This window comes from Crocuta crocuta, unplaced genomic scaffold (assembly GCF_008692635.1).
Source record: "Crocuta crocuta isolate KB4526 unplaced genomic scaffold, BGI_CrCroc_1.0 scaffold77, whole genome shotgun sequence".
Classification (NCBI taxonomy): domain Eukaryota; kingdom Metazoa; phylum Chordata; class Mammalia; order Carnivora; family Hyaenidae; genus Crocuta; species Crocuta crocuta.
The window spans coordinates 778,396-804,090 of NW_027532172.1; the positions used below are offsets into that span (position 1 = coordinate 778,396).

Here is a 25,695-nt window from a genome sequence, read left to right on the forward strand (position 1 = left end):
TGATTGCACAACTTAAAGAACTAGAAAAAGAAAAACAAACTAACCCCAAAGCTAACGGAAGGAAGGAACTAATAAAGATTAGAGCAGAGATAAAGGAAATAGAGAACAGGAAAATAAGAGTATCAACAAAACCATAAGTTGATTCTTTGAACTGATCCATGACACTGACCAACTTTTAACTAGGCAGACTACGGGAAAAAGAGAAAAGACTCGAGTAACTAAAATATGAAATGAAGGTGGGAGTATTACTACCCATTCTCAGAAATAAAAAGATTATAAAAAGTGCATAAACACTCACACATCAAGAATTTGGATAATCCGGATGAAATGGGCAAATTCCTACAAATGCAAAACCAACCAAGACTAAATTACAAAGAAATGCAAAATCTGAACAGACCCAGAACTGAACAGACCTCTAAGGAGATTGAATCAATAACCCAAAATCTCTTTACAAAGAAAAAGCCCTGGACCTGATGGCTTCACTGGTGAATTCTACTGAACATTTAGAGAAGAACCCTTGTGTGCTGCTGGTGGGAATATAAAATGGTGCGGTCACTGCAGGAAACACTATAGAGGTTCCCCAAAACGATTAAACATATGGGGCGCCTGGGTGGCTCAGTCAGTTAAGCGTCCAACTCTCAACTCTCAGTTTCAGCTCAGGTCATGATCTTATGTTTTTGTGAGTTCAAGCCCCGCATCGGGCTGTGCACTGCCTGCTTGGGATTCTATCTTTCCCCCTCTCTCTCTACCCCTCCCCAGCTCATGCTGTCTGTCTCTCTCAAACAAACAAACAAAAAACCAATTAGACATAGAATCAACATATGATCCAACAATTGTGCTTCTGGCTATAAACCCAAAGAACTGCAAGCAGGGTCTCAAAGAGCTATTTGCACACCTGTGTTCATAGCAGGATTCTTTCTAGTAGCCAAAAGGTGGAAGCTACCAGAACGTCCACCTGTTCAAGGCGCCAAACCTGGTACTGGAAGCGTGACCCGGCCCCCCAAAACATCCAGCACCCGGAAAGCAGATACATTTGACACATTTGAGTGGTAACAGACAGACAGCCCATCTCAGATTTAGGAACCCCCCCCCCCGGAATGAAATGCAATCCTCCGGATCTGTTCTGACCAGGAGTTAAGTCTTTCCGTAATGGGGACACACACATCTGTGAAACCAGCCTGAGGGACCCCCAGTGGTGAGCTCAATTCTGTGATGATCACGTGCCACGGCATCTCATGTCTAGGAGCCCCCGCCCCCCTGCTCAGCAGGAAGCCCAGCCATGNCTTTCATGCCTAACTAGTTTCCCAGTCTAGGCCCCCACCTCCTAGTACCACTGGCGTTCTGACCCCAAGCATTGAAAGAAAACACAGCCAATGGCATCTGGCAGGAATTTGGCACAGCGGGCCTTCTTCAAAAAGAACTAACAGGGAGGAAAGTGGAAAGGAAATGTGCTGAGAAAAGCAGCCTGTTTTGTGGGCAGGAGCCCGAGGCCCCTGAGGAGTGAGGAGGGGTTGGAGGGGGGGTGGGGTCAAGTTCACGTTCTAGGGAACTGTAATCGTTTTAATGAGCTCGTTACACAAACAGAGCGGATAGAGTTACCCCAAGTGGGAGTCGTAAGAGGCATGAAGGCCCTGCATTTCATATTTCCTGAGCAGATGTCAGAGGCTGCAGCGGGATCTGGGGCTGACTTCATGGCTTTGAGGTTTTATGTGTTAGAACAGGATGCCCAAAGTCTTGCTCAGAGGTTGATGTCAGATCTGAAAGCGAACCCACTGGGAGCAATCTGGACTCGGACCGGTGCCTGTGAGTCAGCCCGCAAACAGGACGAAGAAAAGGAATCTGACTGTACCTGATGTTGAGACAGCGCCAAATCCATGTTTCGGGGAAGAAGGTCCTTTTCCTCTTCTCTGCTCTATGAAAATCGAAAAAGAAATGATTGAGTTTCACGGGCATAATGTAATTCTGCCCCCTGGCAGGTTGACATCAGCGCAAGTAGAACATGAACACATTCATCTTTACCTGGAGAGGTTAACGTACTGCCCAGTTAAGGTGCAGTGTGTTAATTCTCGTGACTGTCCGTTAACCTTCTACTTGATTAGGACCAGTAGAAGTGAAGCGTCCAAGGCTTCACATGATCACCTTAAATCGACAGGCACGTCACATGCCGAGTTTAGAAGGGGCTCGTCCTCCTCTTCGCTAATTTCCCTCCCTGAGTTTGACATTGTCTTTCCACCTCATCACGTTGAACTCTCCACACCTCCCCAACTCCTCCCCATTTCCTGAAGGGCGCCTTCCATGCCTGGTTCAACCTCAGGAGCCTCACAAGCCCACCTTCCTCAGGGACTGGCTTGTTCTTAAAATAATAATAATAATAATAATAATAGGGGCACCTGGGTGGCTCCGTCGGTTAAATGTCCAACTCTTGGTTTCAGCTCAGGTCATGATCTCACAGTTTGTGGGTTCGAGCCCCACATCGGGCTCTGTGCTCACCGCTCAGAGCCTGGAGCCTGCTTCGGATTCTGTGTCTCCCTCTCTGTCTGCCCCTCCCTAGCTCACACTCTGCCTCTGTCTCTCTCTCAAAAAATAAACATTAAAAAAAATATCCTTACACATGCAGGGAAATTTTCTAGAAGGCTATCTGAGAAATTATTAACCACGGTTACCTCTAAAAAGGGAATGGAGTGTCCAGAGGTAGGAGGGAAACTTACATTTAATCATATAAACTTTCATATTGCTTGAAAAAATTTAAACCACTGCGTATGGTTAGGAAAAATATCTTGTCTTCAGAATACGGATGTACAGCTGTTATCCAATCACAAAAAGACAAGGACACTTGTTTTGAAGGCACTTGTTACGCCTTTCTGCACTGGGATTTACAACTGCCTTTGTGGTCTGGGGTTTCAGAAAATTACTTCCAGATCCACTCCAGGCCAACCTTTTGGGGGTGCTGTACATGAGAGGGTGAGGACCCACAAGGGGCTGTCTGGTGGGTGGAGGCCCAGAAGCCAGTGTTACACCTCCCTCGCACAACCACATCCTAGAAACACCACCGGGCGCATCCAAAGTACCATATGGGGAGCCCGGTTTGCCCAGCTGTGATTTGGAGTTTGGAAACTAGGACCCTCATGGGCCTGCCACACATGGGGATGCCTACATTCGCCATATTCTTGCTCACGTCTTGTGTGTCTGTTTGTTAACCTACCAATGACTGAGAGAGAGGAGTTCACATCTCCCCCTTGGATTTGTGGCTTTGTCCCTGGGGTCGTGGAAACATTTGCTTCACAGGAGGTGTTGCTTTCTCCTCTCTCCTGTCCTTTCCTGTCTCCCCTCCCTTCTCTCCCACCCCCTTCGTCTGCTGCCTCTCTTACTACCTCCTCAAGCCCAGGTCTCAACCAGACAGCTGGGAAAGGGAGAGTGTTCTGGAGACCTTGGCTCCCACTCTCTCTGGATTTAGGGGCTGGGACTAGGGAGGCAGGCCTTGGCTGTGCTATCTCCCGCCCATTCCTCCAAGAAGGACACAGAACCAAGGGCCTGAGGCTGACGTCAGCATGGTCAGTAGTGGCTCAGCATCTGGTGTCTCTGGAGACCTTGAGGGTGGGCCCCACACTCCTCGGCCCCTGTTCTAAGCCAGAAGTGGCTCAGAAAACCTCTGGCCCCAGCAAGCCAGTCCACAAAAGACCTCTCCATCTTTCACATCTTCTCTACCTAGACTGAGATCTTGGATCCTAAGATCTCTCTCTATAGGGAGCCCTGTACAGAAATGATGGGGGCTTGGATCTTCTTTCCCAGAAGACACACACATTTACAAAAACTGACCACACAAAAAGTCTTCAAAGTAAGAACAGGACAATAGATAACACACAGACCATGTTCACTGGCCATAATGCAAGTTGATACAAAAAAAAATTTATAAAACATATTAAAATATTCACTAAAAAATATCACTTGAAATTTTAAAAAGTGTTCACTTCTGCACAAGTCACAGCTCAAAAAGTTAGACCTATTGAAACGGAGCAGTAATGGAAACACTTCACAGCACAACTCAGGTGTTGCCGAAGCAGCCCTCTGAGGGCAATTCTTACCCTTCAAAAGACTTAAATGTGCAGAGTTCAAATAAGAGACTGGAAAGTATTACTCTGCTGTCCAAGGCAGAGAATTGAAGGGGGAAAGGGAGGAGAGAGGAAAAGAACAAAGAGGAGGAAAGAGATAACAGAAAGAACTTTCTAAGCAAAGTCCCTGGGAGAGGGAAGATCAAGCCCCAGCTTCCCTCCCCACCCCAACCCCTCTGTCCCAGGCAGTTCTGCTCCTGAGGTGCCTTCCTCTCTCTGCAACCCCCAATCCCATGCACTCAGGTGTGGCCAGGGACTGGGGAAGGGGGCTGACATGCTTGGTTCCGAGTCCCGACTAGGTCAACAGTGACTTTGTCCCCAGGGGACACTGGGACATTTTGGCTTGCAACAACTAGGGGAAAGGGGTGCTATTGGCACCAGGTGGGTGGAGGCCAGAGATGTTGCCCAGCACACACACGTGCACGGAAAGCCCCACCACGGAGAATGATCCAGCCCCTAAAGTCTACAGTATGAGGTCAGACAACCCAGCTCAAGGTAGCAATTACCTGGGTGGTTGTCTGGAGGACCCCGCTGCCACCAGGCTCCCCGTGTGGGGCTGGAAGGCAGGGACAGCCTCATCGGTGTATAGGCCGCCATCTTGTCGGTGGTTCAGGCTCACCAGGTCGGTCATCACCACCAGTCCCGTTTCCTAGGCAACAGACAATGCCGTGGATGGGATGGCCCCAAAAGTTCCATCGCTGTGGGGCTACCAGCTCAACGTCCTCTGCTCTGGGCTTGGTGACACAGGCTGAGGAGATCATGGGGGCCCAGTGGCCATGCAAGATAGAGCAGAGGGGAGGCCAGCCTATCTGTGGCTCAGGCACAGCCATATGTATGATTCCTTGCATGTGAAATATCCAGAACAGGTAAACCCACAGAGGCAGACAGTAGATTAGCGGTTGCCAGGGGTTGGGGGAGGGGCACGGGGAGCCCCTACGCATGGGGAAGGGATGAAAACGTTCCAGAATTAGACAGAGGTGCTGGTTACGCAACGCCATGAATGCCCTAAATGCCGCTCAGCTGTGCAGTTTCGAATGGCTCGTTTTCTGTTCATTCTGTTCATTGTCAACTTCACAAATAAAAAAAAAAAGAATCAGTTGGCACCGTGCCTAGGCCAGAGATAGATGAAGATGGGCTGCTATTGTTACGATTACTACCTTGACCACTGTGCTAAGTACCGGAAGGAACTAGATGCAGGGAAGACCCACCCCAGACTGAGTAGCTCTGCTTTGGGAATAAGGAATATAATAAAGTCAGTGAGTCGGACTCAGAAGCATCACCCCTTAATTCCAAACACAGCCAGCGCCCAGGAGTTCAAACTGGGGTTTGAACAAATGTGTTCAACAAATGTGTAACTGAAACATCATCTGTTCCAATACAGATATAGATTAACATATAAACATACAGACAGATGTAGACGTGTAATATTTTTTAGCTAACAGAGCACCATGTTAATTGTGGCATCTATGCGGTGAGTATATAGGCATCTGTTACTTTGTCCTGCTTTTCTGTAAGTTTGAAATTTTCCCATAATAAAAACAGGGGGGAGGGGCGCCTGGGTGGCTCAGTCGGTTGAGCATCCAACTTTGGCTCAGGTCATGGTCTCGTGGTGTGTGGGCTCGAGCCCCGCGTCGGGCTCTGTGCAGACAGCTCAGAGCCTGGAGCCTGTTTCGGATTCTGTGTCTCCCTCTCTCTCTGCCCCTCCCTCACTCGTGCTCTGTCTGTCTCAAAAATAAATAAACTATTAAAAAAAATTTTTTTTTAATGGAAAGGATGCGTTTTTAATGATTCTTTGTAACTGGGGAGAAAAGCAGAGCCACAGATGGGCCGTGCGTTTGAGTGGCGATGGCCAGCATGCTTGTGTAGGCTCCCAGTATGATCTAGAATGATACTTGTGTCTCCTGCACCCCTTGGTAGTCGCGGTCCCCGCAGTCGGGGGGGGGACAATGTGAGCCACGAATGTCACCATGGGTGAACCTGCACGGCTGCCTGCTCCCAGGGTGAAGGTTTTCCTCCCTGCAAAGCACCCTTAGCATCTCTGCTCTGTACCAAGTTCAAGTTATTGGTCGACACCTATAGCATTTTGTTCTGGTTGGCCTTGCAAATCAGGAAGGTCCGCATATGAGCTTCCATTGGGGAGAATCAGACTAATTCTGCCTGGATAAAAGTTTGGAAACCTCCACCCTGACCATCTCTGTATCCCGGAGTTCGTTTGTTTCAAAGTGAGAGGAGCTTGGAAGGGGGCGGTGGATCTCAGACCATCTGTCCTTACGGCGAAGGCAGACCCGGAGTCCTTGGTGACACCCCAGGGCCAGGGGAAGACGGAGGAGCGCCTGCGTCGGGCTGCCAGGCCAGCCCACCAGAAGGACCCATCCTCCCGGGACGCCCCGAAGGCATCAGAAACATCATAATCTTCCAATTCCCGGAAAACCTACAGGCGAAGGGGAACGGGGATTAGTCAACCAGAGGCTTCTTTTCAACCCAAACTGGCTCTTGGGGATCTGGCTGCTCCTTTCGTGAATATCACTTTGAGACAATCTCAGGAGATGGCCGTTGGTAGCATTAGCCCATTCTAAAGATGGGCAGACTGGGGCTGGAAAGGTAGGATCTGAGGACAATGGTCTATGGCAAGAGTCTGATGAACTTGACTCTAAGATCCTTCAAGACAGCAATAAGGATTGGGTTCCATGGCGAGAGAAAGAATCTGGTTCACATGGGGCCTCTTCACTTAGTGGGAAGGGAGAGACCCCCGCGGGGGTGCTGGAGCCTGGCGCCTGAGGGCCCCACTCACCTGGGCCGGGGTCAGTTGAAACCCAGACCTGAGCAGGTAGACGCTCTTATCCACCGCAGTGACACACACACAGCTGGCCCTTGCAGCCCTGACCCGCAGGTCAACAATCTCCCCGGGCTGGGTCTCATTTGCTGAAAACGTCAGTGAAACCTGGATCCAAACACAGCAGAGAGGCCAAGAGCTCGAGAAGCTCCCCTGACTCGCCCACCCACCTTCTCCGCCTGCCAAGGAGAACCGGTCCGGGCCAGCTCAGGTGGGACCCTGCTGGGCCTTGCCGCCCGGGAGACGACAAGGGCAGGAGGCAGAGTGAAAGGAACAAGGCTGGTACGACTGGAACATTCTGTGCAGCGGAGGGGAGAGGAGGGGAGAGAGGAGGGAGACAGGGAGACGGGCACGGCTGAGGGCACGTGGCAGCGGCTTCAAAGGATGCAGGGAGAAGGGGGCAGAAGGCTGAGCCCACTGCTGGGGCCATGAGCGGCGGCCCTTAGATCTGGAAGGCAGTGGGGACAGAGAGCAGCTGGCTGCTTTTCCGGCATGTGACAAACACAACCCCCACTGGGGAGACTTCTGGAGGCGCTCCAGTCAAGGTGCAACCTCGGCCACAATTATTCCCGAAGGCCGGGCCGCCTTGCAGTCCTGCCTGGGATACCATCTGGGAGCCCGAGCGGTGGCTCTGCACGGCCCAGCGCGGCACGGGCACCCTGGGGCCCCCAGCCCTGGGTGGCGCTTGCCTGTCCCCACTCCCCTGGTCGGTGCCCCGTGTTCTACCTGGTTTTCAAAGAAAGTCTCAACGGCAAACTGGAGGCTGTCGGCGACGCCTTCTCCGTTCTCCCTGACGTAGAAGACCAGCAGGCGGCCGAGGGGGGCCATACTCGGGGTCACAGCCAGCCGGAGAGAAGTCACACACACGTTGACCTCAGCTGCTGGGGCTGGAGGAGGCTCTAAGACAAGGCAAGGGTGGGGAGAGGTGTGAGGGGCCGGCACCCCACAATGGGAACACCAATGCCCCAGGTTGCCCTGAGGATGACTTGGGGTGCAGCATGAGGAGGTGCTGGCCCAGGGCAGGTGCCCTATGGCTACCCGCATCACCGGGAAGGGAAGGTGAAAAAGATGTGGGTGTATGATTCCCAAAGCCCCGTTCAGGCCAGCAGGTCTCAACTAGGGCCATGCTGCCCCCCAGGGGACAGTTTCAGCTGTCACGACTTGGGAGTGCCACTAGCAGGGTGCCCCCCCCCAGGAAGCCGTTCAGCCCCCTGCAGTGCACAGGACGGCCCCACCAATGGGAGAATGATCCAGCCCCAAACATCAGTAATGCCAAGGGTGAGAAAGAAACTGCCTTCTCAGGAGAAAAACCCTGTCTTCCCGTGTATCTATCTATGCACCTATCTATCTATCTCTGCCTATGAACTATGAATGAATCTATGAATCTGAGTGTAAATCTAAGTATTTAGGAATTTATCTGTGGATCTATCTATCCATAAATCCATCTATCTATCCATCTATCTATTTATCCATCCATCTTTCTATCTATCTATCTATCTATCTATCTATCTATCCATCCATCCATCCATCCATCCATCCATCCATCCATCCACCCACCCACCCATCCATCCATCCATCCATCTATCTTCCTATCTATCTATCTGATTCTNGTCTATCCATAAATCCATCTATCTATCCATCCATCCATCCATCCATCCATCCATCCATCCATCCACCCACCCACCCATCCATCCATCCATCCATCTATCTTCCTATCTATCTATCTGATTCTCGATTCTCACCTATAGGTGACTTCCCCTTAGGGACACTAGCAATGTCTGGAGACTTTTTAGGTCGTCGTACTTTGTGTAAGTAGGTTGCTACTGGCACCGAATGGATGGAGGCCGGGGATACGTCTCCACCCCCCACGGCACAGAGGACGGCCCCATCACAAAAGGTCTGTCTTCCAGTGGCCCCAGCACCCAGTCTGGGGACCTTGCTTCAGGCAGAAGGGCTGCGAAGTGGACGGGGCTGGGGAAGACCCAGGGGAGGTGATGGCTCCTGCAGGGAGCACGTGGAGTCAAGGAGAGGAGGAGGGCTGCTAGGTGGGGGGGTGACCTGGTCAGAGCCGCCGGCAGACGGCAACACGGTCCAGTGCGGGCCAGCGCGGGGGTCCAGCCCGTGGCTTGCCTTCCCCAGTCCCCTGCAGACAGGCAGTGAGGACACCCTGGGGAGGACGTCTCCACCCTCCTGCAGCTGATCCCTGCCGGCCCTCCTGGTCCAAGCCCCATCTCGCCTGGGACACGTGACCTCTGCCCTGAAGCAGGCACCTTTCCAGGCTGCGTCCCGCTCACCCTTCCTTTCTGGGGTGCCTGCCCCAGAGCCAGGGGTTCACAAGGAAGAACAGGGAACGCCAGCTCGTGGCCCAGCTCACCTGTCTCAAAAAGGTGCATTAAGCGAATCGGCTTCTCCGGGGCCGCCCGCCGGCTTCTCTGCTGGGTAACGTGGGCGGGCTGCCAGCCAGAGAGCACGATGTTGCCCCTCGCGGCCACCTCGTAGTACAGGGTGAAGTTGCAGGGACACGTGGACTTCACAGTGAAGAGCGCCTCCTCTCCGACCTGTGGGAGACACGCAGCACGGGGGGCCCTGCCCGGCACCCACGCCAGGCCGATAGCTGCTCCAGGGCCACCGGCAGTGCTGGCCTCTGAACAGAGAGCCAGGCCCTGGCACCAGCCGTGTGGGCTTGGCAGCAGATCGATCTATCTATCATCTATCTATCTATCTATCTATCTATCTATCTATCTATCTATCTATCATCTACCTATCATCTATCTTTCTATCTGTTTATTATCTGTATCTATTTATTATCTATATGTATCTAGATGGCTTTGAATCCAAGGTTTGCTTGGATTAAGCACCCTACTCGACTTCAGTTCTGGTTATGATCTCATGGTTCATGAGTTCAAGCCCTGCGTTGGGCTCTGTACTGACAGCACAGAGCCTGCTTGGGATCCTCTCTCTCTCTCTCTTCCCAACTCGCACTTCTTCTCTCTCAATATAAATAAATAAAACAAAACAAAACAAAATAACAAGTATGAGGGGGCACTTGGGTGGCTCAGTTGGTTAATGATCTGATTTCAGCTCAGCTTATGATCTTGCAGTTTGTGAGTTCAAGCCCTGCGTCCGGCTCTGTGCTGATAGCTCAGAGCCTGGGGCCTCCTTCAGATTCTGTGTCACCCTCTTTCTCTGCCCCTCCCATGCTCACGCGCTCTCTCTCTCTCTCTCAAAATAAGTAAATAAACTTAAAAATAAAATAAAGAAATACGATAACAGATTGCAACAATTACAATTTAAAAAGATTTTTTTTTTAAAGTCCTTACATCCATAACATACTCAAAACAACACAGCAACAAAAATAATGGTAGGGAAGAGAAGTGGAAAGTTCTTTCTTTGTTTTTTTTTCTTTTTCTTTTTTTGAAAGTTCTTCCCTTTTACAGAGGAACACACCAGCTAATAAGCGTAGAAGGAATGACAGAACTCAGAACTGCCATTTCATACCCCTACTGTGATAATTGACGACAGCAAGAATTGTCAGTGAGATTCAAGGCACCAGGTGAAAGGTCGGTGGGGGGGTCAGGACACTGCGGCAGGGAGGGGCTTCAGATCAGCACCCCAGATTATTCAGTAGCTCACCCACCAGAGAAAGAGCTGGTAGGAATCAGACACCAACCAAGGATAAGATAAGATCAGCTCAGCGACAGAGGGGTCTCCTAGCTCCACACCTCTTGACAGGATGCTACGAAAGCAGCCCACATGCAGTAATTCTGCCTGATTCTAATTCAGGATGTGGGCTCATCTCCAAGACCACAGGCCCGAATTCTTCACCAAAGTCACGGTGATGAAAAGGCAAAGGTAGGGGCTGTTCAGATCCGAGCAGCTATGGGCACAGAAGAGCTAAATGCAGCGTGTAAATGGATCCAGAATGAAATGCACACACGCACACACACGCCCGCTCACATACACACATGCATACGTATGGTTGCACACCTACTTACACATGTGTGCACAAGGCTGTGGGCGTTCCCACGCAAGACAGAAGTCACATCCTGGGGACACATCTGAAAATCTGAATACTGCCCGTGAATTAAAAAATATGTTGAGTTAACGTAATTTTCTTAGATGTGACAACAGTTTTTAGGTCATGTTGAAGAATGTCCTTATTTCTAGGATACATTATGCTCAGTATTTAAGAGTGAAGCATTAGGATATCTGTATTTCATTTTCAAATGTTACAAAAAGAACATTTTTGTTGTCTGTCTAAAGAAATAGAGGGGTAGATGGGGCTCCTGGGTGGCTGAGTCAGTTAACTGTCCAACTTTGGCTCAGGGCATAACGTTACCACTCATGGGTTCGAGCCCCGTGTTGGGCTCTGTGCTGACAGAGCCTGGATCCTGCTTCAGATTCTGTGTCTCCCTTTTTCTCTGCCCCTTCCCTGCTCATGCTCTGTCTCTCTGTCTGTCTGTTTCTCTCTCTCAAAAATAAACATTAAAATGGGACATCTGGGTGGCTCAGTTGGTTAAACGCCCAGCTTCAGCTCAGGTCATGATCTCGCGGTTAGTAGGAGGATGGATGGATGGATGGATAGAAGCAAAATGTGAAACCATAAATCTAGGTGAAAGGCATATGATTATACTTTTCTTTTATGATTTCTAAGTTTGTAAATAGTCTCCTTATAAAAAGACACCTAAACAAAAGTCCCCTTCTGTTTCAGATGTTAGGAGGAGAAAAAAAGAGCAGAACCTTCCTCTTCTCATGCGCTAACCCCCCGGCATCACAGCAGCCCTAGAAGATCAGGTCCTCAGACCCTGTTTACGGAGCAGCTCCCCTCCTTCAAGCAGGAGGAAGGGGAAGGGACCCTGACACATAGCCCAGACTGGACCAGGCACGAGCACCCTTGTCTCAACGCCCTGAGGTCGCACCCAGGGTCCCATCGATGACAGCACAGTGGGGAGGGGTGGAGCCAGCTGCCCCAACTCCAGCAGGATGGAAATGTCCCTCCGAGAGGAACGTCTGAGTGGCCCGGCCAAGTCCTTGCCTAATGGGAAGAGCGGTAGCAGCAGCTGGGGGCACAGGGCTCCCTCCCGCCCCCACGGGGAGGCAGCGGATGCCAGCATCACCACGATGCGCTGCTGGCTGAAGAGCATTACCTCGAGAACAGCGTGTTCAGCCAAGCTGGGCACGGTCTCATCTGGGCTTTGCATTCTCAAACCCCCTGTAGGGGGCCACACAGCCCCCACAACGGACAGCCCGGGCACCAGGATTCCTCTGAGCTGCATCCCAGGGCCCCCTCTCCCTCCCCTGGTGGCCTTGGGGCTGGCCAGTGGCTCTCAGTGAGCGCCAGAGGTTTACGGGCCGGTGAGGCCTGGGATCAATCCCGGGGAGCAGCCACCACCACTCTGTGGCAGCCAGGCTCTGCCCCTGGGCCTCTCGGTTAAGGGAGTTAACAGGGTTCTTTAAACTCTATATACAAGCCTGTATCTCATTCAATAGATGGGGATAAACAAACTGAAGTTTGTCCATTCTGGGCAAGACACAGTTAAGTGAAAAAAGCCAATGTGAAAAGGCCACACACTGTATGGGGCGCCTGCATGCCTTGGTGGGTTGGGCATCTGACTTTGGCTCAGGTCCTGATCTCTCAGCTTGTGAGTTCAAGTCCCGCGCTGGGCTCTGTGCTGATGGCTCAGAGCCTGGAGCCTGCTTCGGATTCTGTGTCTCCCTCTCTCCTTCTGCCCCTCCCCCGCTCATGCTCTGTCTCTGTCTCTGTCTCTCTCTCTCCTTCAAATATAAACATTTTTTTTAAAAAGGGTACACGCTGTATGATTCCAACCACCACGGTCTCCCCTTCAGTGACCCACCAGCAATGGCGTTCTGGAAGCCGGGGATCCTCCTGATGTATCATCAGAAGGTCAGGTGCAGCCTAATGCTGTGTCACTCACCTTGATGTGGGAAATAAAGGGGGGCTGGGGGCAAAGTACAAACTAATAACCCCCTCCCCACCCCCCAGCCCTAGGGACGTGGGTGATGCTCCTCAGGCACCCCTGGCTGCCCAAGAACAAAGGAAAAAGGGGAAAACCAGTGGTTAACTGGTAGAGACGAGTCATGAGGGTCATGACTCTCCATCAGCTTGCAACTGTCTTAATGGTTTACAAGGGAAAAAGCAATTCTTTTTTTTTTTTTAATATTTTTATTTATTTCTAGGAGAGAGAGAGACAGCGTGAGCAGGGGAGGGTCAGAGAGAGAGCGAGTCACAGACTGAAACAGGCTCCAGGCTCTGAGCTGGCAGTCAGCACAGAGCCCGACGCGGGGCTCGAACCCACGAACCGCCGAGATCATGACCTAAGCGAAAGTCGGACGCTTAACCGACTAAGCCACCCAGGTGCCCCGGGAAAAAGCAATTCTATCAATTGCCAAACTTCCAGAAACCTACAGATTCTATTTCCTGGGACCCTGACGCCACCCTCCCTCCACAGGATAGAAAATCTTACATCATCGGTCGCTCCTCACAACCCCAGTCCAGCTCCCTCTGCCCGCGGGTCCTGTCCCCGAGCTTTGGGGAAACCACTTTTTTGCATCAAAGGCGCTCAAAGAATCCTTTCTTAGCTGTTTGGAGTCCCCAACACTCGAAACCACCTCAACCTTACTTCCTCTCCTCACGTAGGCATTTTACCATCTTGTGACCACAGACAAGCAGGCTGGGTACAGTACGGTCTATTTCCAGAGCCAGGAGCCTCATCCCCATGACTCTGGGGACCCACTATTGTTACAGCGGTTCTGTCCTATCATCGTTGTTGTTAATCTTACTGCGCCTAATTTGTAAGTCAATCTTTGTCCTAGGCACGTACGTATAGGGAAAAAACAATATACGTGGGGTCTGGTACTGCCTGCAGTGTTAGGCGTCCACGGGGGAGGTAGGGACGTATCCCCATGCGCAAGGGAGGGCGGACTGCCGCATACGTGTGATGGAAAACAGCTATTTTGAGCTGCTGCCTGGGCACTGGACGGCCTGACAAAGCTGCTCACACCCAGAGTCCAGACACTTAGATAAGGACCCGAGCTCAGGATTCTGGCCACAAGTTTCTGCTTTACTTTTCCCCTGGGGCGGAGGGGGAGTGACTTTTAAAATAACCACTTAGCACTGACCCCCCCCCCCCAAAAAAAGCTATGACCTCCTCCCCAACCATGTTATGCGTGAAGGGTGCTTACTGCCCTGCTGTCTGTCACCTGCTCACTTGTGACCCAGGATGGACAACGGCCCTTCCCCCCACCCTTCATTTCGCACCTGCCCACCGCACTCTGGGATCTGTAGATAAATCTCGTGACTTGACTTCTTGTGTGTGTGTGTGTGTGTGTGTGTGTGTGTGTGTATTGAAACGGTGCCTGCAATTAAAACAACCCCGGAGGTTTTCCTTTCTCCCAACACAATATGACATTCTAGAAAAGGCAGAAGTACTGACAGTGAAAAGATCATTGGTTGTTGGGGGAGGGAGGCAGCAGGGAAGGAGGGATGAACGAATAGGTAGGTGGAGGGCGGAGGATCGTCAGGGCAGTGGAACCAGTCTGTACGGATACTATAACACTGGGGGCGCCTGGGTGGCTCGGTCAGTTCAGCGTCCAGCTTTGGCTCAGGTCATGATCTCGCGGTTCGTGGGTTTGAGCCTCGCATTCGGCTCTGAGCTGTCAGTCTCAGATCCTGTGTCTCCCTCTCTGCCCCTCCCCCACACACGCGCTGTCTCTCACTGTCTCTCAAAAATGAATACACGTTAAAAAAACATTAAAATAAGGGGTCCCTGGGTGGCTCAGTCAGTTAAGTGTCCGACTTTNAATAAATAAACGTTAAAAAATTTTTTATAAAAAAAATTAAAATAAATAAGATAAAAATTAAAAAGATACTATAACCCTGGACACATATCATTATACATTTGTCCAAACCCACAGAACCTGCAATACAAAGAGAGGACCTAACGTTCACAGCAGACCTTAGTCAATAACAACACGTTGATAACTGGCTCATCAACTATAATACAGGTGCCACCTTAATGCAAGCTGCTAGTAATCAGGGACACTGCACTCGGGGGTGAGGGGACACAGAGGAACTCCGCACTTTTTGCTCAATTTTTACAGACCTCTGTCTCCGCTCACATGTCCGCACATCTAACTTCGTCAGGATTGTTGAGTAACAGGGAAGAAGGAACCTGAGACCCAGCTTTAGGTCCGTGGGGAAACCTCAGCGCCCGGGCATGAGAAGTGTAAGCCTGCAGATGACCGGAGCCTAGGCCAAAGCTGGGGTCCCGCCTCAAGCCCGGGGGTGACGGCCTTGACGGCCAAGTTTATCGTGGTAAACCCCCGGGCCATGGCCTAAATATCCACCGTGATTAAGTTATGGGCGTTCATTCCAAGGAATGCTGCCTTGCTGGTGGGGTGGGGGCCCTGTTGGAGGGGTGGGGGGCCCCCCTGGGGCAAGCGCAGCTCCCCTGGAAGTGTGCAGAGGGCACACCCGAGCCTTACCTGCAGAGGGCGGGCAGGGGGCTGCAGCTGCACATAGCACTGGCTGGGGGAGTACCAGCTGCTGAGAGACAGGTAGCTGGGCAGGTACTGGGCCCCCACGGGCTTTCCGTTGAGTGCCGTCACTTTGGTCTGCAGAAAAGAGGGTACTTGGTCAAGGCCTGGGTGCTGGGCATAGGAAAGGGAGTCTTGGGGATGCTTCTGCCTGGCCTGGCCTGGCAAGACCCTCCTGCGTTCCACTTCCTTTTTGGGGAGCCCTCTCCCCGGTTCTGAGAGCACGGGGCCCAATGCGCCCTTGTGCACCATCCCTCAGCTCCAGGAAGCAAGTGTCCTGGATGTTAGGGGGTGTTGGGTGAGGAGTTGGGGGTGACCCAGGGTGTCAGGGGTGGCCCAGGCAGGTGACTCATGTGGCCGCCAAGAGACAGTTCCATCATGGACATATTAGGAAACCCTCCCCATGCCTCTGTCTCTGTCTCTGTCTCTATCTCTGTCTCTCTGGCTTGCTAGCGGCCCTGCCGGCTTCTGGGAGGGGATAACAGGCCTGAGGGGGTGGCTGTGTGGGACAGCATCCCCGGGGCTCAAGACCCTGCTCCTCCCTGAGCTCCAGCCCTGCCGACCCGCGGGCCCCAAGCCCTGGGTGGTTACACCGCTTTGCTCCTTTGGGCTTTGAACTTGGTCCCTTCACTTGCTGCCACACAAGGGAGAGGCCAGAGCTGCAGGTCTAAGACCTCTGTGAGATCAAGAATAAAGAAGTTGGCCATGGGGGCCCTGGGTGGCTTAGTCGGTTAAGCATCTGACTCTTGGTTTCGGCTCAGGTCTTGATCTCACTGTTCATGAGTTTGAGCCCCGGGTCGGGCTCCGTGTTGACAGTGTGGAGCCTGGTTGGGATTCTCTGTCTCCCTCTCTTTGACCCTCCCCCACTTACACTGTCTGTCTCTCTCAAAAGAAATAAACTTTTATAAAAGCAGGGAGAGGGAAGGGGCGCCTGAGTGGCTCAGTCAGTAAAGCGCCCAACTTTGGTTCAGGTCATGATCTCACGGTTCATGGGTTCGAGCCCTACATCAGGCTCTGTGCTGACAGCTCAGAGCCTGGAGCCTGCTTCAGATTCTGTGTGTGTCTTTCTTTCTGCCCTTCCCCAGCTCCAGCTCTGTCTCTCTCTGTCTCTCAAAAATGAGTAAATATTTAAAAAAAAAAAAAAAAGTTGGCCCCTTTTTGTCCCCAGTCTCTGGGAGGTAGTCTCCAAAGCTCTGGAATTTTCCAAGTGACGAGAACATCTTTGTTATTTACGGTGTGTCCTGAATGAAGGTATGCACCACCGAGCTGACTCAGGACAGGAACGAAAGGTTGGGACTTTGAGACCTGTGATACCAGCCCAACCTCCAGGGAGGAAGGCACGGGGACCAATGACTCACACCTGCGTGACGAACCCTGACAGACACCATGGACACTGAAGCTGGAGTGAGCGCCCCTGGCTGGCAGGTCTCTGGGGGCACGGTCACACTTCATGAGCCAGGAGAATAGTGTGCCCCAGGAACTCCAGAGGAACAGCTCCGGAAGCTTCAAATGTGGGACCCTCCCCACTCTCGCCCCATCCCCCGCTCTTTCTGGCTGGTCCTGTTTGCCATGTTGCTATAATAAACCTGTAATTGCAAGAGACACACACTTCCAGTTATAAAATCAGCCCCAGGGACGGAATGTCCAGAGTGGTGACTACAGTTAACAACACTGAGTTGTAATCCTTGACAGTTGCTAAGAAGTAGGTCTCAAAATTTCTCATTATAAGAAAAAAAAGAGCTACTTGTGATGCTGGTTACTCATTACGCGTATGGAGGGGTCTGTTTCAAAACATGTGTAAATACGGATTCACGGGATAGACCTGAAACTAACAGTTAGCTGTCAATCGTACCTCATTTAAAAAATAATTGACTTGGGGCACGTAGGTGGCTTAGTTAAGTGTCTGACTGGTTTTGGCTCAGGTCACGATCTCGTAGTTCGTGAGTTTGAGCCCTGCGTCGGGCTTGGGATTCTCTGTCTCCTCCCTCTCTGCCCTTCCCCCTCTCGCTTACGTGCACATGCATGCGAGCCCTCTCTTTCTCAAAAATGAATATACATTTTTAAAATTTTAAAATAATTGACATGTAATAATTGACAGTTTTGCTTTTTGAATTTTTATTATTTTTTAAATATTTATTTATTTATGGGGGGGGAGACAGACAAAGCGTGAGCAGGGGAGGGGCAAGAGAGAGAGGGAGACACAGAATATGAAGCAGGCTCCAGGCTCTGAGCTGTCAGCACAGAGCCCGACGCGGGGCTTGAACCCACAAACTGTGAAATAATGACCTGAGCCAAAGTCGGATGCTTAACCGATGGAGCCACTCAGGCGCTCCAAGTTTTGCTTTTAAAAGAATAAAGACCTTTTCCTAAACAGCATTTGGTAACAGAAATAAAAGATCTTTCTATTAAGGTGACATTTGGGGGAAAAGCTAATTTTTAGAACTATATCTATGAGAGAGAAAATGATTCCGCTGATTCTGGTGTCTGTAGTCATTTCAGGGCTTCTCTGCTACTTACTTGCTAGAGGACTACTGAAATAAAGGGACGGCTGGCAATCATTAAGAAAATGCTGTAACTGTAATGAGGGATTTGCAGCCTGCTGATGGCCTTAAGCTTGCAATTCCGATGGTTAAAAAATCTTTAAGGACCCTTCGCCCCACAGAGGAAAGTCACCACAAGTGTCCTCGTCTCCCACCTACACATTTACTCTAAGCTGCCCCCCCCTTCCCTGCCATCCAGCGACATGGGGCTGTCACAGAGCCGGACACCATCTTCTGCCACTGCTGCTCCTCCCTTCCCTGACAACCGGACCCTGGGTCCTACTGATTTCTACCTTCACAGCTCCAGGCTTGGTGGCCTCTATGTCATCACCTTCTCTGCCCACCTGTGCTCCCTACCCGCCCCCCCCCCCCCCGGTACCTGTAATGTCACTGGAGCAATGGCTGCGTACCAAAATCAGGTCCCTGTGTCCCCCTGCGGCTGCCTTCTGGGTAAACCCCAAGCACCCCTGTGGGATGGGGGGCGCCCCCCTAGCTCCCTCCTCTACATCGTCCTGAATGGCTCAGCCTGGCTGGGCCTCACAGGACCCAATAATGCTCTGATCGAGGGCCTCCAGGCCTCTGTACCTGCTGTTCCACCCTCCCGGAAGCAGTCCGGATGACCCTCCCCAAGGTCAGGAGTCCGCATGGTGAGATCCCTTTGGGAAAGCCTCACTCGGCGTGACAGCCAGGAGGCTCCGCCTCTCCTTGACCTCCTGCTTTGCCCTGGGCTCTCTGCCCCCCCACCCCATCAGACTCCCCATCAAAGGCCGTGAACCCCCTCAGAGCAGCAGCAGGCTGCAGGCCCTCTGAGCTGGTGCCCAAGCACAGAGCAGGGAAGGCACGGTGGCTGGGCCTGGTGGCTGAATGACAAGGGTCCAGGCGACTCACCCACCTCCAGCCACACGTGTTGGGCCGACATGGGGATGAAGGGGATTTCAAACCCCACCAGCCCGCCCCGGGACACAGATTCAGTGGTGTAGATGTTCTCCTTCGACGTCAGCTCTGCCCTGATCTGCACCGTCACCCCCTCGGCTGGGCTGCCATCCGGGTGCGACAGCTCCACCTGGAAGGGGTCACCAAAGATTCAATACGGTCAGGCCCACACCTCTCCAGACATCGACAAGCTGATGCTAAAATTCACAGGGAAATCACCAAGTAACCAAAACAATCATGAAAAAGAGGAACTCACGACTCCTAATTTCAAAACCATGAAGCTACAGTAATCAAGATGGGCCCAGGAGAGACCTGGCAACCAGTGGCCCAGAACTGAGAGTCCGGGAATAAACCCACACATCCGTGGCAAATTGGTTTTCAACAGGTGTGCCCAGAACATTTCATTGGAAAAGAACAGTTCCCTCAACAAGTGGTGCTGGGAGGACCGGATGCCCATGTGCAAAAGAATGAGACTGAACCCCTACCTCACACTATTTACGGAAGTTAAAAATGGATCATAGGGGCGCCTGGGTGGCTTAGTCGGTTAAGCATCCGACTCTTGGTTTCGGCTCAGGTCACGATCTCAAGAGCCCTGAGTCAGGCTCTGCACTGATAGCACAGAGTTGGCTTGGGATTCTCTCTCTCTCTCTCTCTCTCTCTCTGCCCCTCCCCCACTCGCATTGTCTCTGTCTCTCTCAAATAAACTTAAAAAATTAAAAAAAGCAAGAAAACAGATCCTAGACCTAAAGTTAAGAGCTAGAACTTTGAAACACTTAGAAGATGGGTGCGGGGTGGGGAGGGAGAAGAGGACTTGGCATAACCTTGGACTTGGCAAAGGAGTCACAAGGCACAAGGCACCACGTGCTGGCCATTAGCCTGGGGCCACGTGGTGAAGTGGACTCCCTGGGCCACATGGTGTGGAATTAAATGAAGACCTCCCGGAAAAGAGCGAGCAAAGGCTATTTATTCACAGCTGGCTATAGCAAGGGAGTCATGGCCACTATCACTGTGTTCGACAGAGACTCAAATGCAGGTAAAGTGGGAAAGCCTTGTAATGAGAAACAGGGAGGGCTTCAGGTGTGCCCATGCTGGAGGCCATTGCTGGGGGGAAGCTGTAGGCAGCTAACTGGAAACGGGGTATCCTAGACAATCGCTTAGGGGAGCATACAGAGACTCAGGATCTTTCCAACATGTGGATTTATTTCTACACTCTCTATTCTTTATTCTTTTAAAAAACTGTTTTTAATGTTTATTTATTTTTGAGAGAGAGAGAGAACATGAATGAGCAGGGGAGGGGCAGAGAGAAAGGGAGACACAGAATCCGAAGCAGGCTCCAGGCTCTGAGCTGTCAGCGCAGAGCCCCATGTGGGGCTTGAAACCATGAGCTGGGAGATCATGACCTGAGCCGAAGTCAGACACCCAACCGACTGAGCCACCCAGGCGCCCCTCTATTCTTTATTCTATTCTATTCTATTTTAGAGATAGTGTACACATGCACAAGTGGGGGAGAGGCACAGAGGGAAAGAGACAGAGAATCTTAAGCAGGCTCCACTCTCAGTGTGGTATCCAAAGAGGGGCTCGATCCTGTGACCCTGGGATCCTGACCTGAGCCGAAATCAAGAGTCAGATGCTTAGCCGCCCAAGCCGCCCAAGGGCCCCTGCACTCTCAGTTCAATCCCACTGGTCTCCATGTACAAATCGCCACATGCTGGGCCACTGGCCTGGTGCCACACTGGGGCAGGATCAGAATGGGCAATGCCCTCAACAGTTTCATGCGGTGCTCAGACCTCATTCAGACATAGAAAAGGCAGGCAGAACGAGGGCGTCAGAAGACAGGGATGGTGTGAAAGAAATACGGTCAGTGCGCCCTGAAGGACCGCAGAGTGGCCCCTCGACTGTGCAGGTGTTTGGTGACAGAGTGGCAGGGGCCTCAACCGGCATAATCTCCATTTACAGCTCTGTGTTTTCATGCGGATGGTGGGTAATTTCTCAGTGGTCCGTGAAATGCTCTCTTTCATTGATCGGACAGCCCAGCCTCCTCTTCATGCACATTCTGACCCTGCGTGTTGGCTTCAGGTTCTCCCCAAGCTGGGACCCTCAAAGCCAGGGGCGCTCAGGCTGCGCCGGAGGGGCTGGGGTCCGGCACGGAGAGAACGGAGGTCTCAGACCAGAGGGAGTAGCAGGCCTCAGCATGAGGACAGACCGCCGGGACCCCGGGAGTGACCAACGGAAGGTAAGAGGGGCCGAGGACGTGGGAGGGGGGCAGAGCTGTGGCCACGGGTGCAGCCAGCTTCTCTCTGGGGTGGCGCTGGGCTCCACCGGCCTTGGCTACCCCAGGTCACAAATGCCCGTTCAGCAATTAGGATAAGGGTCTTGGGTTTCTGGTCACCTAAACCTTGACTGTGTATAAGAATTGCATGATGGCTGGACAGGTGGTGGGGGCCTATTCAAAACGACACTTTTGGGGCGCCTGGGTGGCTCAGTCGGTTGAGCGTCCGACTTTGGCTCAGGTCATGATCTCACGGTGTGTGGGTTCGAGCCCCGCGTCGGGCTCTGTGCTGACAGCTCGGAGCCTGGAGCCTGCTTCGGATTCTGTCTCCCTCTCTCTCTGCCCCTCCGCTGCCCACGCTCTGTCTCTCTCAAAAATAAATAAACATTAAAGAAAACACACATACACACACACAAACACACACACACACACACACACACAATGCCACTCTCCCCTAGGAGATCAAATCAGTCTGTCTCAGGGACAGGAGGTCTGCCTTTTGGGGCATTCCCTTGGATGTTAGCTCATCCGTCCAGAAACAAAATCAACCCAAATCAGAAAGGCATTGCCTTAGAGACACTGAATGAATGGATTTACAACGTCCTGGCTTAACGCTGTAGAAACACAAACGTCTATCTGTGTCAAATAAAAAAGCATCCTTTTAGGTGGTGCAAAATGCCCGGTGTCCTCGCCCTGGGCGCAGTACCAGCTCTTGCCACGCTTAGCAAAGCAGGCCTTGGGTGCCAGAGGGCAAAGGTTATGCGATGGAATTAAAGGACACCGTCCTCAGCAGAGTCACCACTGCGGGCCCACAACACCTACTGCAGAGGATTCTTGGTGGTTCTCGGGCGGAGCTGGGGCAGGAGGCGGGACGGAGCCTGCGCCCTCAGACGGCCCCCGCTGTACCCTATGCCCACCGCTTACCTTCCCCACGTAGGACAGCCCGGGCTTGAACTGCTTCCTGGTGTCCTTGGAGTAGTGGATGTCCACCAGCTGCCTCTGGACAGGAGTGGAATCGTCAAAGGCTACCTGCTGGCTCCCGTCCACACTGGCCACCGTGGCCCAGATGCTGACGGTGCCCCGGAAGTGCTCGGGGACGTCGGCCGGGATCATGTCCTTCACGCAGATGTCGAAGTCCTGGGAGCCGTGGATCTGGAAACGGGAGACACACAGGACCGTTGCGGCGGTTTCGAGGCATGGCTGCCAAAACCACATCTGGAGTCCGGGCCTCTCCAGCCGCTTGGAGGGCCAGGGGGACACTCAGTGACACACCCAACCTATGCTGTGTGTCACTGGACCCCTCGCTGGATGTGCAGTACGACCCGGGGAGGAGGGGCATCGAATCCACCGGGTAGAGGAGAAGGAGGCTCCTGTAGGAAGGAAGATGATTGCCCTCCAACAGGGTGGGGGCGGGGGGGGGCAGGGATTTGAAGCCGCCCCCCCCCCCCAGCTCTGGAGAACTCACTCCCACTCCCAGGGCACAGAACGCCCCCATTCAACCCCTATCTCAGGATCCAGCCAGGGGCGCAGCCGGTAAGTCCATCCAGAAACAGCTCCGGAGTACACTGCTCGGCAAACCAGAGAATTAAGGCCCAGGCCACCACCAGCGAGCTGCCCACAGGGATGACAGGACTCAGTGCCAGAGGCGCCTACAGAGACAGAGGACCTCAAGGACGTGTGTGCACATACGGCGCGGCACACTCATAGCTGAACACACTCAGCTGAGGGAGAACGAAGACGCCAGGTTATAAGACTGTACCTGCGCGGGAATGTGACATCATGGAGCCACTTAGGAAAACAGTCTGGGAGTTTCAAACAGCTACACATACTCACCACGGAATCTACAAATGGATAAGGGGTTGGCCAGACCATAGAGAAAAATGGCCAACCCATTATCTACAAGCCAGCCTTGTGGCAAGTCTGACCCCTCCATCTAGCATCTGGTAAGAAGACAAACCCCCGTACCAGCCAGCCCCAGATGGCCAGGACTTGATTAATAACTGACAACCTCCCTGCTTTTCGCCTCTACTTCTTTGTTTAAAATTTGCCCCAACTTCTTAGAACGAATTGAGGAAGCCCACATGCACCCCTCACCAACCTCACCGGATGCTCCCCTTCTAGTCAGATGCTGGCAGCGTCCCCAAACACCCAGAGCCTCCAACCGGGGCACACATGAAGCCCTGCCTGTGTCTCACAACAGCAGCTCAGAGCCTGCTAAACGCAAATGACGGGGGCTGACTCCCTTGCTACAGCAAGATCCCGATCCACGGCCTCTGCGCGTTCTTACTCAGGTGGCTCTTTATTTAATTCCGCACCACACGGCCCAGAAACGCCACATCCAAGAGAAATCAACACGTCCAGCCCCATAAAAACCTGGACGTGAGCGTTCAGAGCAGCAGCAGCAATAACAGCCAAAAGGCGGAAAGCAGTTCAAATGTCCATCGTCCCGGAAACAGAGAGACAAAATGGGGTCCGTGTACATGATGAAACTCAGCCATAGAAAGGAATGAAGCCCTGAGATGCTACGCTGTAGATGCACCTCGAAAACATCGCACTGGGTGTAAGAGGCCAGACCCGAAAGACAGCGTGGCGTGTGATTCCTTGTGGACGGAATGTCCAAAACAAGCAAATCCACAGAGACAGACAGCACATCTGTGGTTGCCCAGGGGCAGGGATGGAAACAGATTAATCGCAAGAGGACATGAGGGATGCGGGGAGAATGGTGGAGATTATCCCACTCTCTGAATATGCCCCAAACCCCCAAATCCCACCTTCTCCATGAGTGTTTGAATCGTATGGTATGTGAATTATATCTCAATAAAACTATTTTGGGGGGTGCATGGATGGCTCTGTCGGTTAAGCGTCTGACTCTTGGTTTCGGCTCAGGTCACGAGCTCACGGTTTGTGGGTCTGAGCCCCATTTTGGGCTCTGTGCTGACAGCTCAGACCCTAAGCCTGCTTCAGATTCTGTGTCTCCTTCTCTCTCTGCCTCTCCCCTGCTTTCCTCTGTCTCTCTCTCTCAAAAATAATATATATTTAAAATTTTTTGATTAAAAATAAATAAAATGATTTTTCTTTTTTTAAAGAAAGAGAAAGAGTGAGCCTGTGCACCCTAGTGGGGGAGAGGGGCAGAGGGAGAGAAAGTGAATCTCAAGCTGGCTCCACACTCAGCATGTGGAGGCCAACGTGGGACTCAATCTCACGACCCTGGAATCATGACCTGAGCCAAAATCAAGAGTCAGACGCTCAACTGACAGAGCCACCCAGGTGCCCCAACAAAATGATTTCTTTAAAAAAAATTTTTTTTAATGTTTATTTTATTTTTGAGAGAGAGACAGAGCAAAAGCAGGGGAGGGGCAGAGAGAGAAGGAGACAGGATCCAAAGCAGGCTCCAGGCTCTGAGCTGTCAGCACAGAGCCTGACGTGAAGCTCGAACTCACAAACCGCGACATCATGACCTGACCTGAGCTGAAGTCAAATGCTTAACCGCCTGAGCCACCCAGGCGCCCCACTAAAACCATTTCTTTCTTTCTTTCTTTTTTTTTTTTTAATGTTTTATTTATTTCTAGGAGAGAGAGAGAGACAGTGTGAGCAGGGGAGAGTCAGAGAGAGAGGGAGTCACAGATTCTGAAACAGCCTCCAGGCTCTGAGCTGGCAGTCAGCACAGAGCCCGACGTGGGGCTCGATCCCATGAACCGCAAGATCATGACCTAAGTAAAAGTCGGACGCTCAACCGACTAAGCCACCCAGGCGCCCCTAAAACCATTTCTTAAAGAAACTTTGTATATAATATCCTGGGAGGAAACACATCATATAGTGGTTGCTCCTACCTGTCAGAGAACAAATCCCCTTCACTTCTTCTTTCTTAGATTTTGTAACATCTCTATAATCAGCCTGCAGGCATTTCATTGGGAAAATCCCCACTGTATAAACCATTTTAGAAAGTAAATTGGTGGCTCCTGGGTGGTTCAGTCGATTAAGTGTCCAACTTCGGCTCAGGTCATGATCTCACGGTTCATGAGTTCGAGCCCTGCATCGGGCTCTGCACTGGTAGTGCGGATCTTGCTTGCGATTCTCTGTCCTTCTCTCTCTGCCCCTCCCCCACTGGTGCCCTGTCTCTCTCAATAAATAAACAAACTTTTTTAAAACGTAAAATAAAATAAATGATCATGGAGCTGAAGCCAAGGGCAGGCCCTGCAGGAAGAGATTGGCTGGCTAAGCAGCACCGGGGCCCCCCGCTCCTTACCTTCGTGGTCCTGAGGACGGGGCGCCCCACCTCCTGGCTGTAGTACCCCACGCCATTTACAGTCATGTTGATCGTCAAGATTCCCGAAACAGGTTTCCCAAAGGTATACCTGGAACAAAAGGACAAAGGGAGCTTATTTCATACAGAGCATGGGGGAGAGTCTGTCTCAGGAAGGCCAAGCCTCCCCCCCCCCCCCCCCCCCCGGCCGT

At 52.0% G+C, this 25,695-nt stretch overlaps 1 protein-coding gene across 1 annotated transcript in view; it reads right to left on the reverse strand.

Moving 5' to 3' along the window:
* The window catches only part of CPAMD8 (C3 and PZP like alpha-2-macroglobulin domain containing 8), an 86,083-nt gene that overhangs the window by 45,408 nt on the left and 14,980 nt on the right, over positions 1 to 25,695 (reverse strand). The window contains exons 11-20 of the mRNA XM_077776996.1: positions 25,487 to 25,595; positions 22,165 to 22,392; positions 18,931 to 19,101; positions 15,448 to 15,576; positions 9,317 to 9,500; positions 7,669 to 7,841; positions 6,901 to 7,050; positions 6,382 to 6,540; positions 4,616 to 4,758; positions 1,850 to 1,912 (exon numbers count right to left, since the gene is read on the reverse strand). Coding sequence (XP_077633122.1) covers positions 1,850 to 1,912; positions 4,616 to 4,758; positions 6,382 to 6,540; positions 6,901 to 7,050; positions 7,669 to 7,841; positions 9,317 to 9,500; positions 15,448 to 15,576; positions 18,931 to 19,101; positions 22,165 to 22,392; positions 25,487 to 25,595 — 1,509 coding nt within the window. The remainder of the gene's footprint in view (positions 1 to 1,849; positions 1,913 to 4,615; positions 4,759 to 6,381; positions 6,541 to 6,900; positions 7,051 to 7,668; positions 7,842 to 9,316; positions 9,501 to 15,447; positions 15,577 to 18,930; positions 19,102 to 22,164; positions 22,393 to 25,486; positions 25,596 to 25,695) is intronic.